The sequence below is a fragment of the Phasianus colchicus genome, chromosome 2, assembly GCF_987193195.1.
Source record: "Phasianus colchicus chromosome 2, bPhaCol1.hap1.1, whole genome shotgun sequence".
NCBI classification, from domain to species: Eukaryota; Metazoa; Chordata; class Aves; order Galliformes; family Phasianidae; genus Phasianus; species Phasianus colchicus.
Window position 1 is genome coordinate 70,482,058 of NC_143437.1, and position 20,031 is coordinate 70,502,088.

The following is a 20,031-nucleotide window of genomic DNA, read 5'->3' on the forward strand; positions in this document are numbered from 1 at the left end:
ATCTGTGATGTTACCTGCGTAAACTGCTGTATGGTTTACTGAACGCTAGAAAATTTAAAAATTTTTTCTTTAATGAAGAATCACCTTATCTATTGGTTTTATGAATACTAAATATCCTTGAACTTAGCAAAGGTCTCCTAATTTTGTAAATCATTTGTTTTGAAATTATTCTTAAGTGTTTGCATTAATGAGATTCCTCCCGTCTCACTCAGTTTGAAAATGTGTGCTTTTGTTAAATCATCTGTGAGAGCTTTGCTTGAACACTAGATGGCAGCAAATAATTAGAAGTAGCTTTTCTTTTTTTCCTCTGCATAGTATTCAGTGAGTGTTCATTGAAGCTGGGGAAGGAGAGTGTAGTGTTACATTTCAGTTCGGTATCTGAAACCCAACTGTATTTTATAATCCAATGGTTTTTTTTCTTATTTTTTCTTCTAACTGTGAAAATACTTAATTTGCCAGTAATAAAATGAGTTATTGTGGCTTTTTTTTTAATTTTGAATTGTTGGGCTTCACTGTCGTCTGGAAGGATAATTTTATCTTTTTATGATTGTGCAAATAATAGTTTGAGGGGAAAATGTTATTTATTACTGGGCAATGTTGTTACACTGTTTCACTGAAATAGATTTGAATGATGGAAAGAAATCAGATGCTGAAATTAACCTTGGGTAGCAAACAGTAATAATGTGCAAGCTGTATTAAATGTCCTCCCTGTAGTAGTCTATGGGAAACTAAATGTTTAAAAATGTTTTCTAGCTACTATCACATGTTATGTAGCTATATACTTTGTAAAACAACACAATGGGGCTCCCCCTGACCTTTTTATGCTGTTGAACAGAGAAACACTTCAGAAACAAGCTTGAATTTTTTCTTGGTATTAGTCATTGAAATCAACAATGTTTTAAGTTACTTAAGCTTTTAACTGAGGGCAAAACCATCTTGCATTACTATTTTTGAAAAGCTATCAATAGCTATTTATGTTTTTTAAAAAAAACATATCTATGGTATTTAGTGATATTTGAATCTGAACATGCATATAAAATAACTTTTATAGGGTTTTATAGTTTTTTCAAATCAAGAGAATTGCTTACTTGAAATCCAAGCATCCACAAAACAAAAATAAAATAATGATAATGGTGGATCACAGAATTTCAATAAAGGGAAATCTTGATTGTCTTAAGGAACTAGTCACAACCAAAAAATATCTGTTTTTGAAGCATCCAGGAAATATTGAATTCTCCTGCTAAAATCAAATTAAATGGAACAAGCAATGAATTTGTTCTTCTGAATGTAATTAACAGAAAGTATTGCTGAAGTTACCATGTAACAGTATATATACCAGTAGTTTGATGGTAAAAGAACTACTGAATTAGCAGAAGAAGCTACTGAGAAATAATAATAATAATAATAATAATTTAAAAAAAAAACTTTTTATATACTTAATTTGTCCTTGGAAAAAAAGAAAAGAAATATGAATATATTTCTGTGCATATTGTTACATTTTATTATGCTTTGGTGCAACAAAAAATGTAGCAGGTGCCTGTATGTTTCACTTTTAGTTATAAAAGGAACAAACTGTTTTGTAGAACTGTAAATATAACTCAGAATATGGGAACATTACAAAGAAAATCGTTAGGACTGTCAGTATCATTTAGTTTAAGACCAGAATGTGCATTTATATTGATATGAAAACTTAATCTTTTAATTTAGGGTTTCTTTTAGGGATGGTCTTTAAATTACCGTGAGCACATTTACTCAAGAATTTTGGTACTTTTTGAATAAGCTATCTCAGTTTTATCTTTTCTTTGTCGATACTGTAAACAGCACAAAGAGTGATATGGATGACTACCTATAATATAATATCATAGAACATACCATGTTATTAGATGTTCATAAGATACAGATGTATAAGTGATTCAAAATATAGCGCTGTCTTTATTTTAAAATAATTTCAGTTGGAAACATATTGACATGTTCTTTAATGCTAATGCACTGAATTCAGTATGTTTTCAGCAAAATGTTTGCATTCAGCTGTAATATATACATTTAATTTTCTCTCTTTTCCTTTTTCCAGATTGCTCTTGGAACAGTAACTAATGTGGAAGAAGCAGTAAAGTGGATAAGTTACACTTATCTTTATGTACGGATGAGAGCAAATCCATTAGTATATGGCATCAGTCACAAAGCTTACCAGGTATAAAATGCATTTTAAAAAAATCTGTAACCTGCCTGGGTCTGTAATCCTTCCATGATGTGAGGATAAATATTTGCTACTTCTACTTACCTGACATCAGCAGTTCTTTTAAAGTGGTTAGAAAAAGAAAGATAATTTTTGCAGCAGACTACTTTTAACACTAAATTAAGAGTTCCCTTCTGTTCACACAGAAATGTATTTGAACTGGTCAAGTTATGCTTCAAAGGGCAACATTCATTTTATGAGATAGTTGATGTAACTCGGCTTATTGTCAGTGTTTCAGTATTTCAGGCTAGATATAAATGATAAAGTATTTTTGAGTTGCTGGCTTTTTTTTCCTCCTGTAAGATTCTGTTCTAGCGTATGTCATCCTGTGACATCTTTAAATTATAAAATCAAACTTTTTATTGGTTTTTTTTCCTTGTGATTTAATTGTTGTAAGATTTTTATTCATTTATTTACTATTTAGCACCATTCCGTGTATTGATATAAATCAGAGCACACGTCATAAATTTTTTCAAGTTCAGTTCATTCTCTAAAATTTTGAAGATGTTTCATAGTTTACTGAATATTGTTACTTTTCTCTGTATAGCTGGTTAGAAGCATTTTATGTTATCATAGTTTGGACATGGGTCATTGAGTATAGTGCAGGTGCAACTGTCACAAATATGTTGTAATTGCACTTTATTTCATGTTTCCTGAATATCTTTTGTAACTTCATCATTTGTCATGATATTGTGAACATATCATTGTTGTAACATGCATAGATATATATGCTAGGAAATATTTTTCAGATAGCTTTTCTGTCTGATGGTGGAATTTACACTGGAAGGTAGGTAGGCTGTGGTTTAAGCAGCTTCTGCAGACATTTAGGACCTCTCTGGTATCTCAAATCTATTTTCTACCAAAAAAAAGCTCCAACTGTACAGTAACAGTAACAACACAGTTGCCCTGTGTTGATATATCTCTGTCCAAAATCACAAAGTAATAGATAAATGAAAAGTAAAAATTGTTATCCCATTCCTATAAATTCTGCCTTTTTTTTTTTTTTTTGCAAGACACATTTTTGATTGGTGTTATAAACAGATTTTAGTTTAAAAAAAAAATGTATCAAAAAAAAAGGCAATAAAACACTAGCAGAAATGTTTTTGTAAACTTAAAAAATAATTAAGAGGTCTTTTTTCCCCCTCCTGTTACTTTTGCATTTTTATTCAGCTGCTGAAAAAGTGGAGACTGCCAGCACTTGTCTTTTTCTGCCACTTTTCCATTCTGCCCTTCTGATTTGATGTGCTGGAAATAGGTGTTTGTGTTAAAGCAGCAACAAACTACATCAGTTTGAAGTGTTATCCACTCATGTGGAAGCAAACCCAATCCCAGTATTTTCTACAAAAACAGCTTTAAATTTAAAAGGTATTTATGTGTTGGAGGCAAAGAGTATACAGATTATGTAGTGCCAGATGTGGGCATAACCATAGATTTGCTCACTTAGGCCATTCTGTTCCTTCTGTTTCAGTTACAGGTATCCAGTTGACTAAGTGGTATGTTATTGTTTCTTAGTAATCTTACAGTGTGCCAGTTTCTGCCTTTGTTTTGTTTGACAGCCAATGGTACCCATTCAGAATCCATATAACTGCATAATCATGATGGGTTACACTTTTTCCAGCTGTTCAGTAAAGCTACATAAAAGCAAAGCACTTCTTTCCCTTTGGATGGGGAGCCAAGTATTCACCACATCCAGTGATTACTTCAGAGCACAAAAGGTCCAGCCTGTCCCCAGAAAAGAGTGTTTTGTACTGCATAGAGAGAGAGGGAGGCAAGAGTACATCTACTGTGCACTGACGTGTTCTATGCCCTGCATGTTCTCTCCAGCATATTACTATTCCCCACCTAGCCAGTTTCTGGACCATCCAGTATAGACTCCTCCAGCCTCACTACTTTGATTAGCAATTTTTCATGTCGTCTGCCAGGACTGCCAATTATGTCTTTTATTGAGATGGGAAAATGGCCAAAATTTATGATGAGAAATAAAAGTGGGAGGAAAGAGTTTAGCCGATATGAGTGTCATGTTAGTGAAGACTGTGATATGAATTACAGACATTTGGCCTTTCATTTAGGGCTCCAAACAGAAGGTGAGGTCTGTTTTAAGGTAAATCCTTTGTCTGTTTCCTCTTCTTTTTTTTTTTTTTTGGTTCTACTGTTTTTTGTTCCTACAGTTAATGAGAACTTTTTGTCCCCCTAAGCATTGCATTTGAGTTTTAAGTATGTGCAGTTATTAGAAAGCATGTCTGCTCATATAGACAAAACACCATGAATAGTAATATAATTTGTCATGCATTCTTGACTTTGCATACATATACTCCAGACCACTTGGTTTTTTTCAGTGGACACACCAAGGCTTATTTTAAGAGCGTGGCTTAGAGCTCTTCTAGGCTGGAGCTTTTTACTCTGGGATTTCTGATTATGCAAGTTCAGCAAGAAGGGTGCTACCCAAGGATTCTCTACTGGAATATTGTTTCACGGCCTTTTCAAGCTACTGACCTTTCTTTAAAGATGAAACTTTAGTGTTTGTCTACTATTAAAAGTCTACTGTTGTGGGCTGTTGCAGCTTTAGGGCCTTTTGTATGTAAGGCAAAAGATAGATTGGCAGGTAATTTGGGCTGCCAAAGGAACAGGGAAGTGTTTTGATTTTTTTTTTCTTCCCTTGTTTTATGAAACGTTAAACATCTGGCATCCCGATTGTTGGTGGTTTTTTGTTGTTTTTTTTTTCCTGACCACCTCTGCTCTGAAATCTGACCTTGATGCATGACTTACTATTGAGAAAAGCACTCTATACCTTTGTCATCTTAGCTTTTGACTTGAAACTAAGGCAAGCCATAACTAAGCAGAAACAGCTTCAGAGCAAATGGCAAAGACAGGGAATATTAGAAACTAGTCTTGCAGCTGCTTTGTGGAGATGGCTATATTCATTCACAGCTTCACCAGCCACAAGATGATCCACTTCAGCACAAAGGTGAAACTGAATAATGGTCCAGCGGAAAACAGAACAAGCCAAAGGATAGCAATTCTCCAAACTTTGTCTTTTTTGCAGTCTTGGTCATATATCTCAGGTGCAGGTTTACCAAGAGGACTGATATGACTTAGTAGGAATCTGAACTGTACAAGCCCAGAAACAAGTGTTGCCTGCGTACTAGGACAAGTTTCAGTCTTTTCAGATTGGTGACTTACCATTGCTTGTGTAATTAGAGCTGTATCTCAGGTGCATATGTAGCAGATGGTTAACATGACTGTGAATCCATTTTCACCCATTCCTGTGGGTCTGGCTCTCCCAGATGCATGATGTGGAAACATGCAATTATACGTCAGTCCCATTCAAATGGGAGCTTTGCCCAGTCTTTTATACACTAATGAGTCAATGTGCATTGTTACTTGGACAAAATGTTCAAGTTCCTGAGCTTCAGTATAAATAGAAATGGTGTTAAGGACAGCATGCTTCCTGTGGGCTCTAATACGAATGGTTATACAATAAGTCTATAACTCAGTAATTAGAATATCTCTGCTGACGTACACAAAGCTTTTGGAGAAATAGGTTTTTTGGTAGCAATCATTTCAGCAATCCAGTGCAAAGCATATTTTGTTTGAAATACAGTAAAAACTATTTTCATGTCAGATACCGAAGCTGGTTATATCTTCAGATGAAGTATTTTCATAAAGAGTAAATATTACTTTAATGATAATTTTTGTGAATAATGTTATCATTAGAATTTCTTTCAAATACTTGTACATTTCTTTTATAATCACACTTCTGTTTCATTAATAATGTTATCAGCCTACGTAGTATTGACAGCCTCATAGCATTGTAAAAGAAATATTATTTTGATTACTTTGTCATGCATGGTCAGCTTTTGGTCAATAATGTAAATGTAATTGTTATTTGTCAGAGGGAGCCCAAGAAAACCTTAACTTAGTTGTTGAACCTTCCTTTTCTTGATTTCTGACTTATTAGTACTGCATTATTAAAATAGAATGATTCATTTGACACGTTTTTTTTTCATTTATCCAAATAACTGTGTATTTGGTGTCTAGATGGATCCAGGTCTAGAAAAGCACAGAGAACAGTTGGTAATTGAAGTTGGCAGGAAGCTGGACAAAGCCCGCATGATTCGCTTTGAAGAAAGAACCGGCTTTTTTTCTTCAACAGATTTAGGCAGGACTGCCAGCCACTACTATATTAAATACAATACTATAGAGGTAAAATATATGATTCTATTTCTGTGAGGTTTTTTTCCCTCTTTTTGAACCTATACCTAAAATAGTTATGAGATACTACAGAATATGTAGTTGATTTGTAACATATATTTTCAAATCATATTTACCAAAATGAAAAGAGAGAAATAGAAACTACATATAAAGCAACAGTGGGAAAAAATAGACTTGGTATGAGATTAGGTTTGAAATTTCTATAATCTGCCTTCTTTTATGTGGATTAGAAGAAGCATTTTGATACTATCAATCTGTGCAACCATTGGTGCATGATAGCACATTCAGGAATAGAGGTTGGTAATAAAAAGGCCTTTCCTGCATGAAAATTCTGTCAGCTTGCCATATGCAATCTTAACGAGTTTTGGTACTAATCGTATCGGGTTGCAAATAAGTGAGGAAGATGGCACAAAACTATGTACATGGGAAGCTTGGTTTGAAGTATACATTCATCTTAAAAGCTTTCTATTATAGCAAATTGATATTTTTCTTAAATAAATGTCAAAGAATCAGAACATCAGTCATTTTTTACTTTATTGTCACTACGTGTAATTAGTTTCACAGATCTATCTTCTCACATATATCCTACATATTTGTTTACGAACTTGCATGGTTGCATGTCTCTCAATTTTTGGTGCCTGAGTTTAGAGGGGACTAATTTTTCTGAAAGTAGTGTGAAGTAATTCTGGAAACTTGTAGTGTTCAAATTGTGTCACTCTGATAATCCAGTTACTTGTTTGCATCTTAATCTTAAATGCTTTTAAAATTCTTAGTTAACTATTATTTTTTGTTCTATATGTGCATTTTTATTTTCAGTTCTAAATTGATTTATTTTATTTTAATAGACTTTCAATGAATTGTTCGATGCTCATAAAACAGAAGGTGATATTCTTGCTATAGTGTCCAAAGCTGAAGAATTTGAACAAATAAAGGTAAAGTCGTATTGCTCAGTGCGAATAGCATGTTTTAGAACTAGGCACTTGTGTAGTACTCATTCCCTAATAGTAAGCTCCTTTTCTATAGACCGAAGTTCTGTTAAATATTAAGCATATTACAGTATGTTTTCCAGGTAGGAATGATTGCCAAGAACTATATATGCTCTCATTCAAATTTATCTATAATTCAGCTTGAACTGTAGTGCACATTTAATAACTAGTGGATCTTCAAGAATTCCTTTTAAATGCTTTTAAGAACTTTTCAGCTTCTCAATTATTAACAGGTGAAGATAAGCATCTATTGGTGTGGTGCATCCAAGAACGATGATTTCTGTTTGAAGTCTCAATCTCTATTAGATGTCTCCATGAACAATTTGCTTTAAAAGAAATGATACAGGACTAACTGAATTTAACTATAATTCATGCAGAGGGTAATTTTAGGTTATCAGACTGATGAATTCTGTTTTCAACATGATATCTAGAAAGTTATTTTAGTAAATTCTATTGTACAGGCTATGAGATTGCTATCAAGGTCAGTTTAATTCCAACCTCCCTTTTTGCCTCTTCTGTTGGTAGGACATAAGATACCTTGCAAGCTGGTTTGAGCTTATTAGCATGTGCTTCCATCCCATAGAGGTGCAAGCCAGACTCTACAGGGTTTATTGTCTCATGCTCATTGCCATTTTACCACAGTCATACAACTTTCAGACTAGAGTTGGCTCTCGTTCACTTGGCTCTGAGGACTGGCAATGTTAATCCCTCACCATCTACATATTTACATACTTGCACACATTGTCTGAGCATTGCTGTCTCTTTATCTAATGAAGAAATTCTGTAATCTCTTGTATTATATAAGATAATAAATGAGGTATTACAGTGATACGTACAACATTTTCAGAGCTGCAGGCTTTATTCACGATAGTGATACTGCTTTGCTAGATCTAACTTTAGCATAATTGAATATTTAAAAAGAAAGCATATGGAAGATAAATGTTTCTGTATTTGTAGTGAAGTCAGTAGTGATGCTTCTTAACTTATAACATAGTTTTTCCAGTTTGCTTTCTCGTGTTTATGTGATATGGCATCAGTGCAACATCATTTCCAGTTTCTTGTGATTCACTTGCTGTGCAGCTCTGAGTGTTAATGTTAACAACTGATTTGCACAAGAGTAACTCCAGGTTTATTTCACTTCGTGAAGATGAATTTTGACTTTTAATAATAAGAGACCTGTCTCCACAATAATTTTTTATATTCTGTATTTTGAGATGGCAAAGTCAGCAGTAGCCAAAACATTGATCTGGACTATGCAAAAGCAGAAGAACCTATCAAAAATGTTGATGTTAGCAGCGCATAACATTCCCCTGATATAAGAGTCATCTGGGATGGTGTCCTTCATCTTTTTCTTTCCTGTAGGTGGTTGGGCAGTCGGGGCTTTTAACCCAACTGTATTAGGGCCTTTTGTATGTCAGGTAGTCGAATCCAAATGAAAATTACTTTCAGCTGGTTCCCTGCAGGGACCAAACATTTACCCTCTTTAAATAAGTTTTACACTAACAGACTATCAGTAAATCAAAGAATATGTAGATTTATGCTATTTTTGCCATGTAAGGGTCATCAGTGAGACTGTAACAAGTTATGCATTATTCAAAATATAGATATGAATATTTCTTTACTCATATTGAGACTTAATCTTATTAACAGTGAAAACTTTAATATCATGAATCATAGTACTTCACAGCTTTGAGTTAAAAATGTGTTATGCCACATGCAAACTATATAACTATAATGAATACATTTAATGTTAATTCAAGATTGCCCTAATCCAGATGGACAGAGGTTTTACTCTGGTCAAATAAAAAATGAAATCTCATCAGATGAAGGATGGTGGGGTCAGAAGATTCAATTTTTGTGGCATATCAAATTTTTGTATGTCAATGGCAACCTTAATAGATGGTGATGAATAATAAAATGTAATTGTGTCACTATTAAGATTGTTTCAATTATAGTCTATTAGCTACATTCTGTAAGATGTGGTTTTGCTTCTTTTTTTTTCCTCCTTAAAATCATAGACTCTGCTTTAAAATAACATAACTATATTATAAGGAATATTGAATTTTAGTATAAAAGTTTTTTATCAAGGTTCTCCGACCTCTTCATATAGTATAATTCTGTTTTAGGTTAGAGAAGAAGAAATAGAAGAGCTGGATACCTTATTGAATGATTTCTGTGAACTTCCTGCTCCTGGAGGTGTGGAAAACAACTATGGAAAAATAAATATCCTCCTCCAAACATATATTAGCAGAGGGGAGATGGATAGCTTCTCCCTTATTTCAGATTCTGCATATGTTGCACAGGTAAAAATATTTTTTTTTACGTATCTGTTGCTGCTTCTGCTGTATCCGTTCTTCCAAATGCTTACAGTTATGTAAATAGACTTTGATATGCATATTTTTTTTAATGCAAATTGATTTGAAAACCATGTGTGTATTATGTGCTTTTTTAAATAGAAAAAGACCTGCAAAATCCACCATTCGGAGAGTACTGCGTATTTTTTTATAAATTTGAATATTCTTCTTATTTTTATTACACCTATACTATTACTGTATTTAGAAGTTCTAATAGGAGTTGCTGTGAAAGGATTTTCTTAACATACTGGATTTTCTTCTGAATCTAGCAAACTGTTGCAATCTGTGTTTATGTTCTTTGTATTTTTATATTTTGATCTGTAAGACATAATTTGTGTCTTATTCACATCCTTGGTTTGTACAAGAAAGATGTGCTATTATGAACTAATTGCTGTGCCTTATCATGTAGGTTTGCATATTAATCTATATGTTTGTTTGTCAGTTTTGTTTGATAGCTAAACAGTCAATAGTTACACAGCATGTTTAGCTCTTACACCAAATGAAAAGAGAACTACAAATCTGTGACACAAAATCGCCTGCTTACACAATTATAGACCATCTTTGAAAGGAAAAGCTATTGCTTGAAATTTTAGTTCCTGAAGAACTGGAAGTGAGAAAATGCTCATAGACAATCCCAGATGTGCAGCATTAATAAGTGTATGACATAGATTATAGTTTCACCTTTTAGATCATCCTGTATGTCTGTCAGTTTTTGTTTGTTTGTTTGTTTTCTTTTAAACCGTCATGTTGCACTGAATCCTTTTTATCTCATCCTTCCAAAACAGATTTGGAAATTTGCATTTAGCTGGTGCTGAAGATGAGTTAAATATTTGAAAGTGTACATGTTCTCCAGCAAGATTTTCATAGCACCACTACCTTCTTCGGAAGAGTATACTTTTCACAGCACGCAAGATTTAAATGAGTCAGTCAGAAATCGTTACACACATAAAAATTGTTGTCTTTGCACAGCTAGATCATTTTCACTATGATTCTTTTAATCTTTGTATTTCAGACACTTGTTTTGTTTTTGGTTTCTTTTTGTCTGTCTCAATTATAACATTTATAGTTAGGCAATATGTTCTTCTCGAATCTCCATAAATTGTGCATATGGAACCAGTGCTTCAAATTGTGAATTTTTTTAATTGGATAGTGAATATTAGGAAAATCATTCATCTTTCTAAGTTAAAGAAATGTGCTTCTTTCGTAACATATGCTTCCTATCATGGCCAAATAATTTTCTTCATTCCTGTTGGCACTGCGGAGGCAATAGAGAATGATTGTATTCTATTCAGTGAATCAAGAACAGAATTGCTAATCCAGTCACAGTACTGGTAGGCAAAATAAAAATAAAAATAAAAACAAAAATCCACAACTTCAGAATACAGTTTGATAAGCTTATGACAGGAACTTAGGTTTTCAAGATATTACTGACCTCTCTGAAGCTTATATTAATATTTCCAACTTCAAAGCAGATTCTTACAGTTTGGTTATATAATAGGCTTGGGAGATGGTAATATGTTGTGGTTTTGTTTTTTTTTTTTAAATCAACAACAAAAAAAACTGTTAAACTTCTGTGCAATTGTTGTGAAAGTCAGTGTGAAATGGGTACCTGTCTTGAAAGCACAGTTAAGGTAAAAACTTAAATCTTGAATTTCAATGAGTTTGCAGATGTATGGGGCAGAAGGAGGAAGATGCTAAGTACAGTAAGAGTGAACTTGATTCAAAAGTGACTGAGACTCAATAAATGTAGAACTCCTTAATGTTCTGTTCAGAGTCCCATGGCAGACCTGCCAGTACAACTGTGATTAATTGCATGTCCCTTGTAATTTCTGTAGGCAATCATGAGGTAGTTCTGCCATTAGTCAGTAATGGAAAAAGAAAAAAAAAAAAAGTTTTCAAGAGTGTTTGAAATAAGTTTGAAAAGAAAAATCTATTGTTATGGTTTCTCAAAGATGAGTCTATGGTTCCTTTTCATTTTCCAAAGAATACTTGAGTGAATTACAACATTTTTGCTTTCTTTTCACTCTCCAGAATGCGGCTCGTATTGTTCGAGCTCTTTTTGAGATTGCCCTTAGGAAACGTTGGCCTGCAATGACATATCGACTACTGAATCTCAGCAAAGTCATTGACAAGAGGCTGTGGGGCTGGGTTAGCCCATTGAGACAGTTCTCTGTGTTACCACCATCAGTCCTCTCAAAGTTGGAAGAGAAGAATCTCACTATAGACAAGATGAAGGACATGAGAAAGGATGAAATAGGTGAGAAATCAGCAATTCTGATCTACTTAAATTATTATTATTATGCAAGTTTGAGATAAATCTGAGCCATTCATTTAGACCCCAAACCCACTCATCTTGAAGCACATTAGCATGTCATTATGGGCTGTCCAATAAAAAAGGATTATTCAGTCTTCACGGCTCGCAATATGGCGCAGTTTTGATGGTAGCCCATGTCCTGCCAACTCCAGGAATGGACATGTCAATTGATGTTTTGACAAAAATATATATATATACCCACTATAGGTACGCACTTGAAATCATGTATAACCTATGCTACCATTGCTTTAGTTATATAGAACACCACTTTGAAAGACACATTTATTTTTTCCAATTGGAATTTTTTTTTTTTTATGCAATACTGTTAATGATAAAAAGAAGTAAAGCAGGCTCGTATATCTAGACATGCTTCTGAAACACTGCATTAATTTTCATTGAACACGGAGAATCACTGTCATCGGTTTCGTTGCAGAAAAAAAAAAACAAAACTACTTTTAAGGGATTTGACACACTGAAAATGAGAAAATCCACAAACTAACTGAACCATATGTTGATATTTTCTATTATATGCATATATATTACTTGGAAAAAATAACCTCAAGCTTATTGAAATTAAGAAAATAAATTTTGCTTGTAATATATTTCTTTTTCTGATTTAGGGGAAAGTCCTTTAGATCTTAGATTTTCCTTGCTCCTGAAATGTCAGATTTTTGAGGAAAAAAAAAAAAAACTTCTGTGTTTTAAAATGCATACTTTTACAGTGAAAATTTAGTTCATAGTCACTGCTTTTTAGATGATTACACCCTCTGATTTGATATTTCTTATTTGATAAGAAATCTTATCGTAGGAAGCTTTTTTATGTCCTTAAAATTAGATTGGAAAAAGTTGAATGAGTATTTTAAAGTTTGCAGAATTAGAGACATTTTATTTAATAAGGTAACTATTTTATTTAACAAGCTAAGCCAAAGGACTGAGAAAAAATCCAGCTCACTTAAAATGTACGTTATAATAAATAGTAATTTAGAGTTATTAAAAATAAAACATTTAAGTTCTAGCTTTGTAATGTTTTTTTTCATTCAGAAATATATCACAAATTGTTAATTTGTTACATATTTGTGCAGGGGGGTTTTTGACACAATATATTGTTCCATTAATAGTATTAGTATTTTTATTCTGTAATTTTTAATGCTTATTTCTTTCCATATCTGCCTTTGGAGAAATGAGAAGTTTGTATTAAAATACAAAAATAATTTTGCTTCCTTCAGCTTGCAGAACTAGCATACACAAGGTAGATAAATATCAATATATATGTAGAACATGTAGCTTTCTTTTATATTAACTTATCTGGAAAATAGGCTTAGGTTTTTACTGTGAAAACAAGTTATTGGTGACTATGTGCCATGATATTTTGTGTTCTTCAGCCTTATTTAAATGCCAGAGCAGGTTGGTCTGTGCTTCTTTTTTGCAGAACTACTTCTTGACATACATCTTCCTCTCTGTCCTTTCTTTCTATCACCAAGGCTTTGCTTGCCTTACATTTTTTATTTGAATTCAAAACCAAAGAAATGATGAAAGACACAACTTCCAGATGCAGACTTGTTCTCTGACTCCGTAAAACAGTTTCAGTGTTACTGCTGCTACCTTTTCAAAGTTTGTTGTCACTTTAAGAATAGGATAAAAAAAGATAGGAGTTACCTGGCTATCTCAGACAAGTACTGGTGATAGACAAATGCTGGGTCTTCCAGTAAGGGAAATTGTATTGTGTGCCCAGATCCTGGATTCCATTGTGCCATGAATTAGACAGCAACAATTTCCTCACTATTGCAGAGTAACCGTAAAGTTTGTGAAATGCCAAGAAATGACTGTGGTATTTGAGATAGGCTGTCTATATTTTCAGAATACAGTTGGCAATCTTTGTGGAACAAGCAAAATTTATTCATCTTTTCTCAAGTACACCTATCTTCTAGAATAGATAGATTTTGTTTAGAAGTTTTTCATATTTCTTAAGTGCTGTTGATAGTTTCTTATAACTATCAAAAAGGATGAAAAAGGAAATAGAAAGTTTAATAATGATTTTAACAAGCAGCATTTGGGACAGGAGACTTGCTGTCCTCTAGAAGATACATGTACAAAACCTCAGTGTTTTACTGTACATATTCAGAAGTCCATCTCTGACATCATGATATAGAAAGTGATTTGGGGCATGAAGAAGACTAATTACCTGCAAAACCTTATTAGTCTTTGACAATTGGCATCTACCTTTATTTAACACAATTTCTGAAGTTTTATCTCTAATTGCAAAACTACTCATGCTGTAACGCTGCCTAGGATTTTTTTTTTTTTAAATAATATTATCCTTTATTGCCTTAGTTATTGTGACTGTGCAAAAAAAAATAAATAAATACTGCAGCATTTAGTTTTTTCTTTCTAAAAAATCAAAGCTGCTATGAGATGATTACTAGTCATGTGAATCTTAAGCCATTTACTTTTATTCGATGCTGTGAATCCAGTTTCTGTGTACTTTGAATTTCTACAAGGAAATTGTAGAAGTTCGATTTTGTGCCCTTCATCAAATAAAAGGTCAGTATTCAAGCTTTTAAGAAGAGCTAAACGACTTGGTAAGAGCATGATCAAAAAGTCAGTGAAGAAAAGAAACTATCTTCACATAATATTTTTTTCTGTGTAAATTCTTAATAGTTATTTTAACCCCTTAGGAGTTAGTACTGACTTTTCTGGGCTCTCAGTTCCTAATTTAAGTATCACAAAATATCCTGATGTGCCAGGTCAAGAGAATCAGACATTTACATAACAAGGAGCAAAACAAGCAAGCAATAATACTCCCCTCTAAAAGCCTATTTGAAAGTCGGAGTTGGATTATTTTTCCTGTAAACGTGAATTTGTTACACTAATCTTTTCTTGGCAGGTCATATGCTGCATCATGTGAAGATTGGGTTAAAGGTAAAACAGTGTGTCCATCAAATCCCCTCCATTGCAATGGAAGTAACAATTCAACCAATTACTCGCACCGTGCTCCGAGTTCGGTTGAACATCACTCCTGACTTCACGTGGAACGATCAGGTAAAATAAAAAAATAAATAAATAGATGGAGTAAAATCAGAAGTATTCATTTAGCTCCAATTGCAGGCAGGTTTCAGCTATCTGGATAAGAAAATGTTTATTTTAACTGCAAAGCCAATTTGGTAGTAGAAATGGAATCACTTCTAAGAGTTTTACAGAGGAAGGCATGCAAAGATCATCTTTTTATCTCTATTAATTTTAACAGGGTTGTAGTGTTTATATCAAGTTGAAGTAAGTGCTTATACTGAATATCAATAGTGTCTCACACACAGATTTGAGTTATATGCCCAAAAAGGAGAAGCAAGAAAACAGGAGACACAGATGGCTTTCTAAAATATGAATTGAATGTCAAACCCATAAAATAAAGCCGTGTAATACAGTTTGTACTGTATGCCAAGTTCTGCTGCACTTCATGGCTTTACAAATATATATTCACATCAATGCCTTTTTTGTATTGTTACTTGCCTGAACAGAAAAGCCAATGTATTAATTGAATGCTTACATATACCCACACCCTTCCATTCTGAATCTGTTAATTAGAAATAGATTTAAGAGAAATCTAAATGAAATGCAAATGTCCACATGGGGGCATTGTATTGTTGCTTGTACTTTTGAAACATTCTACAGGGAGAGTGGGCAAGCACTTTGTCTTTTTCTTCTCTTAGAAGATAAGGGAAATTATCATTCTGAAAGGTACCTACTAAGTATCCTTTATTAAAAAATAAGTTATAAATCCCCTCACAAATTTACTTTAATCACAAGCAAATTAGAGTTTTATTCCATAAACATTTAGATGAAATTGGAATTTATTTTTCCTGCCTAAAGGCTTTTTCTTTTGTTTTGGAAGCTTCACCAAGTTAGCTTGAGAATGGAAGGTTAATGATCAAAATATGTAAGGTCAGATTTCCCTTGCTACCTGGATTTATTACAAAAAAAAATGCTTAAATGGGTTCCTAACATGAATTTTAATAAGAATTATTTTTTGTTATGATTGAAACAAGTTTTATCATTTATCTTTCAGCCATGTTACCCGATTGCTATCAAAGACAAAAAAAAAAAAAAAGTCATATTAAGCTATTTCCATAGTAATACAAAATAATTTCTCAGTCTATTTTTAGTTTTGTCTACAAAGTTCAGATTCTTCTAGATTTTTACAAATTGGAAAGTGGTCTGCACAGAATTCAAATCATATATTTAAGCTCTGTATTTGACAGGTTACAGCAAAAAAGCAGATTTTGTCCATGTTTACATGTTTACAACCCCTTGATATAGTATTCCTAATAGTTGCTTTGGAAATATTGTCTTTTGTCAGTTCAACATACGGGACTCTTCTAGTCTTTGCATAATCCTACTCATCAAAACTAGAAAATCTCTTCAGTATCTTTTTTAGTTATTTTTAATCAGGTAGCTGTTTCTTGCTGTTTTGTTTTGTGATATTCTTATTTATTTATTGAAAGAAACTTCTATCTAGTGAGACAAAAAAGTTATTAAATTTAATAGTTAATAAAAATGGATAAGTGCCTATTCAGTTCAGCCATTGAAGGTCCAGAATTGCTTCTTCATTATCACACGCTTTTCTGAAAAGTTTAGAAGAGTACTGTCATCAGAATGTTAAAAATATTAGGTAACAGTTCATGTTCTTAAGACTGTTCCTTTACCTGGATTCATAATTCTAGAATGATCTCATCATGGATCTTGTACTTACCTTTACAAGGGATAGGCAAATAAATACATTTTGGTAAACATTAAGTGTGACATCATCATCTTAATCCTTAATGGGCTGCAGTCTTCAGTGCTCGGAGCTCTTAAGTTTAATAAAAGCTTGTGAGCCAGATTCCAATCACAAAGTCTTACTGTGTTGTTATAGCCAAGGAACATATCCAGACAGGGCAAATAACCCTTTCTGCATCTAGGAAGAGTCCAAAAGAAATACAGAGTAACTAGTATTAATAACCAAATCATATATTAGGCACAGTTTTAGAGCAGCAGTTGCCCAAAATAAAGGTATGCGTCAGTTCTTAAATGGTATAGAATCACTGAATCATAGAATCACTAAGGTTGGAAAAGACCCACAGGATCATCCAGTCCAATCATTCACCCATCACCAATGGTTCTCACTAAACCATGTTCCTCAACACAACATCCAAATGTTCCTTGAACACCTCCAGGCATGAGTTTCATCAAGAGCTAGCTGTATGTATGTAATTCACACAGCATGTACAGAACAACTGGGTGATCAGATCCAGCCAGCTTGGGTTCACGAAAGGCAAGTCCTGCCTGACCAACATGATCTACGATTTAGTGACCCTCCTGGTGGATGAGGGAAAGGCTGTTGATGTAGTCTACCTGATGTAGTCTAGACTTCAGCAAAGCCTGTGACGCTGTTTCCCACAGTATTGTGGAGAAACTGTCAGTCCATGGCTTGGACAGGTACGCTCTTTGCTGGGTAAAGAACTGGCAGTCAGTCATGAGTGGTATTCTCCAGGCTCAGTGCTGGGGTCTGTTCTGCTTAATATTTTTGCTGATGACCTGGATGGGGATATTAAGTGCACCCTCAATAAGTTTGCAGATGATACTAAGTTGGGATAGTTGGAGAAGGAAGGCACTTCAGAGGGACCTGGGCAGGCTGGATTGTTGGGTGGAGGCCCACTGGAAGAGGTTCAGCATGACTAAGTGCCAGGTCCAGCACTTTGGCCACCAGCCCAGACAACGCTACCAACTTGGGGCAGTGACTGGAAGAATATGGCAGAAATGGACCTTGGGGCTCGGTTGAACATGAGCAAGTAGTGTGCCCAAATGGCCAAGAAGGCCAATGGCATCCTGGCTTGCACAAGAAATAGCATTGCCAGTAGGAGCAAGGAGGTGTATTCAGCTCTGGTGTGGACACAGAGTACTGTGTTCAGTTTTGGGCTTCACACTACAAGAAAGACATCCAAGCTCTTGAGTGTGTCCAGAGAAGAACAACAAAACTGGTGAAGGGTCTGGAGCACAAGTCTTATGAGGAGAGGATTGTTTAGTCTGAAGAAGAGGAGGCTCAGGGGAGACCTTACAGCTCTCTAGAACTGCTTGAAAGGAAATTGTGGTGAGACGGACATCAGCCTCTTTTCCCACCTATCTAGCAATAGGACCATAGGGAATGGCCTCAAGTTGTGCCAGGTTGCATTCAGGTTGGATATTAGGAAAAATTTATTCTCTGAAAGAGTGGCCAGGTGCTCGAACAGGCTCCTTGTGGAGGTGGTTGTGTCACTGTCCCTGGAGGCATTCAAGAAACATTTAGGGAGATAGTTTAGTGGGGGAATATTGGTGGTAGGTGAATGTTTGGACTGGACAATCTTCAAGGTCTTTTCCAACCTTAGTGATTCTATGCTTCTGTGTTCTTCTCATGTATCCTGTAGCAGTGACTAGATCAAGCTACAGTATTCTGAATCTGATAACCGCTTCTTTCTAGAAAAAAATAGGAGTAAGAGAGAGGAGGAGAGAAGGGTGTCAGAATTCACTACAACTTTTGCTAAAAGAATGTTTCTGACAGCAAAAGACAGCGTTTCTATACACAGAATTGAAACACTGAAGTACAGTGAAGAAAAGAGAGAAGAAATCCTTTTTTAGGATCCTGGTAAAATCCTTGGCAGTTCAGTCTATTTATAGACAGCTGAGGCATTTGTTTTGGTGTGTTTATATTATGTCCATTAAGGAAATATGCACATTAAGGAAACTCTTATTGCAATATGATCATTAAGCAGACAGATTAATTAGAAAAGTTATATTGCTCATATCTCTGATTTCTTTATTTCTGCGTAGTTTAGAAATACACCTGATATACCCAGCAAATCTTGGAAACCTCACTACAACTACAATAAAGACGTGTTTTCTGCTCTTAAAGGTACATGGCACTGTTGGAGAGCCTTGGTGGATTTGGGTAGAAGACCCTACTAATGATCACATTTATCATTCAGAGTACTTCATCGTTCAGAAAAAACAGGTAATGTATTTTATTCAGAATCTCATAGCAAGACAAAAGTCAATTCAGTAAGAAATAAATTTGTATGGTCAAACAGAATTTTGTGCTAAACAGAAGCAGAGCTTTCAGTTTCAGGTGTTCATTTTAAGCCTGGACTTTCAGAAAAGTGTTTTCTAATTTTAGGTGTCCCTTTTTTTTCCTACTCTTTTATAGCAAATATCTTGCATTTGGAGTTCCGCACATAATTATTGCTTTGTATTAGTAATACTTATGAAAGTGAGGGAGTCTATATGATTTGTCAAGTTACTGATTTGTCTGTTCAGTAATTATTTTCTACACAATGTTTGCACTAGGTGATTACAAAAGAACCTCAACTACTGGTGTTTACAATCCCAATATTCGAACCTCTGCCTTCTCAATATTACATTCGAGCTGTGTCTGATAGATGGTTAGGAGCAGAGGCTGTGTGTATCATAAATTTTCAACATCTGATTCTTCCAGAGAGACATCCACCCCACACAGGTATTTGAAATTTGATCATTTTCTTTCCATTCTTCTTGTTTGCATTGATTTTCCTTACAATAATGTAATAAATCTCTAACTCTTTCTTCATAATAGAGAAGTGTATGTTATTTCATTTTGTCATAATTGTGTTATTGATACTATTTCTTCACTTTTTAGAGCTCTCTAAAATTTTAAAATCCAGCTTATTTTGACTCAGCATTATAGCAGCTCTTTTGTTATTCCAGGTTCACCAGAGGAAAATTGACAATAAAATTAGGCAAATATGTATGTTACAATATGTCTTAGTACTTATGGTCATTAAATTTCTTGTGGACTGGTTCAAAATAATTTTAGCATGGAAGGTTGCATTGTAATTGGTATTGGGGAAAGGAAAAAGAGTTAAAATTTTGGAATTAGGCAACTTTTCA

General features: G+C 34.1%; 1 protein-coding gene across 3 annotated transcripts in view; it reads left to right on the plus strand.

The window, feature by feature from the left end:
* The window catches only part of ASCC3 (activating signal cointegrator 1 complex subunit 3), a 252,676-nt gene that overhangs the window by 159,345 nt on the left and 73,300 nt on the right, over positions 1–20,031 (plus strand). For all 3 annotated transcript variants that reach the window (XM_090135956.1, XM_031611074.2, XM_090135957.1), the window contains exons 17-24: positions 2,072–2,191; positions 6,275–6,439; positions 7,294–7,380; positions 9,561–9,737; positions 11,820–12,045; positions 14,987–15,141; positions 19,022–19,120; positions 19,453–19,621. In XM_090135956.1, the coding sequence (XP_089992082.1) occupies positions 2,072–2,191; positions 6,275–6,439; positions 7,294–7,380; positions 9,561–9,737; positions 11,820–12,045; positions 14,987–15,141; positions 19,022–19,120; positions 19,453–19,621 (1,198 nt within the window). The remainder of the gene's footprint in view (positions 1–2,071; positions 2,192–6,274; positions 6,440–7,293; positions 7,381–9,560; positions 9,738–11,819; positions 12,046–14,986; positions 15,142–19,021; positions 19,121–19,452; positions 19,622–20,031) is intronic.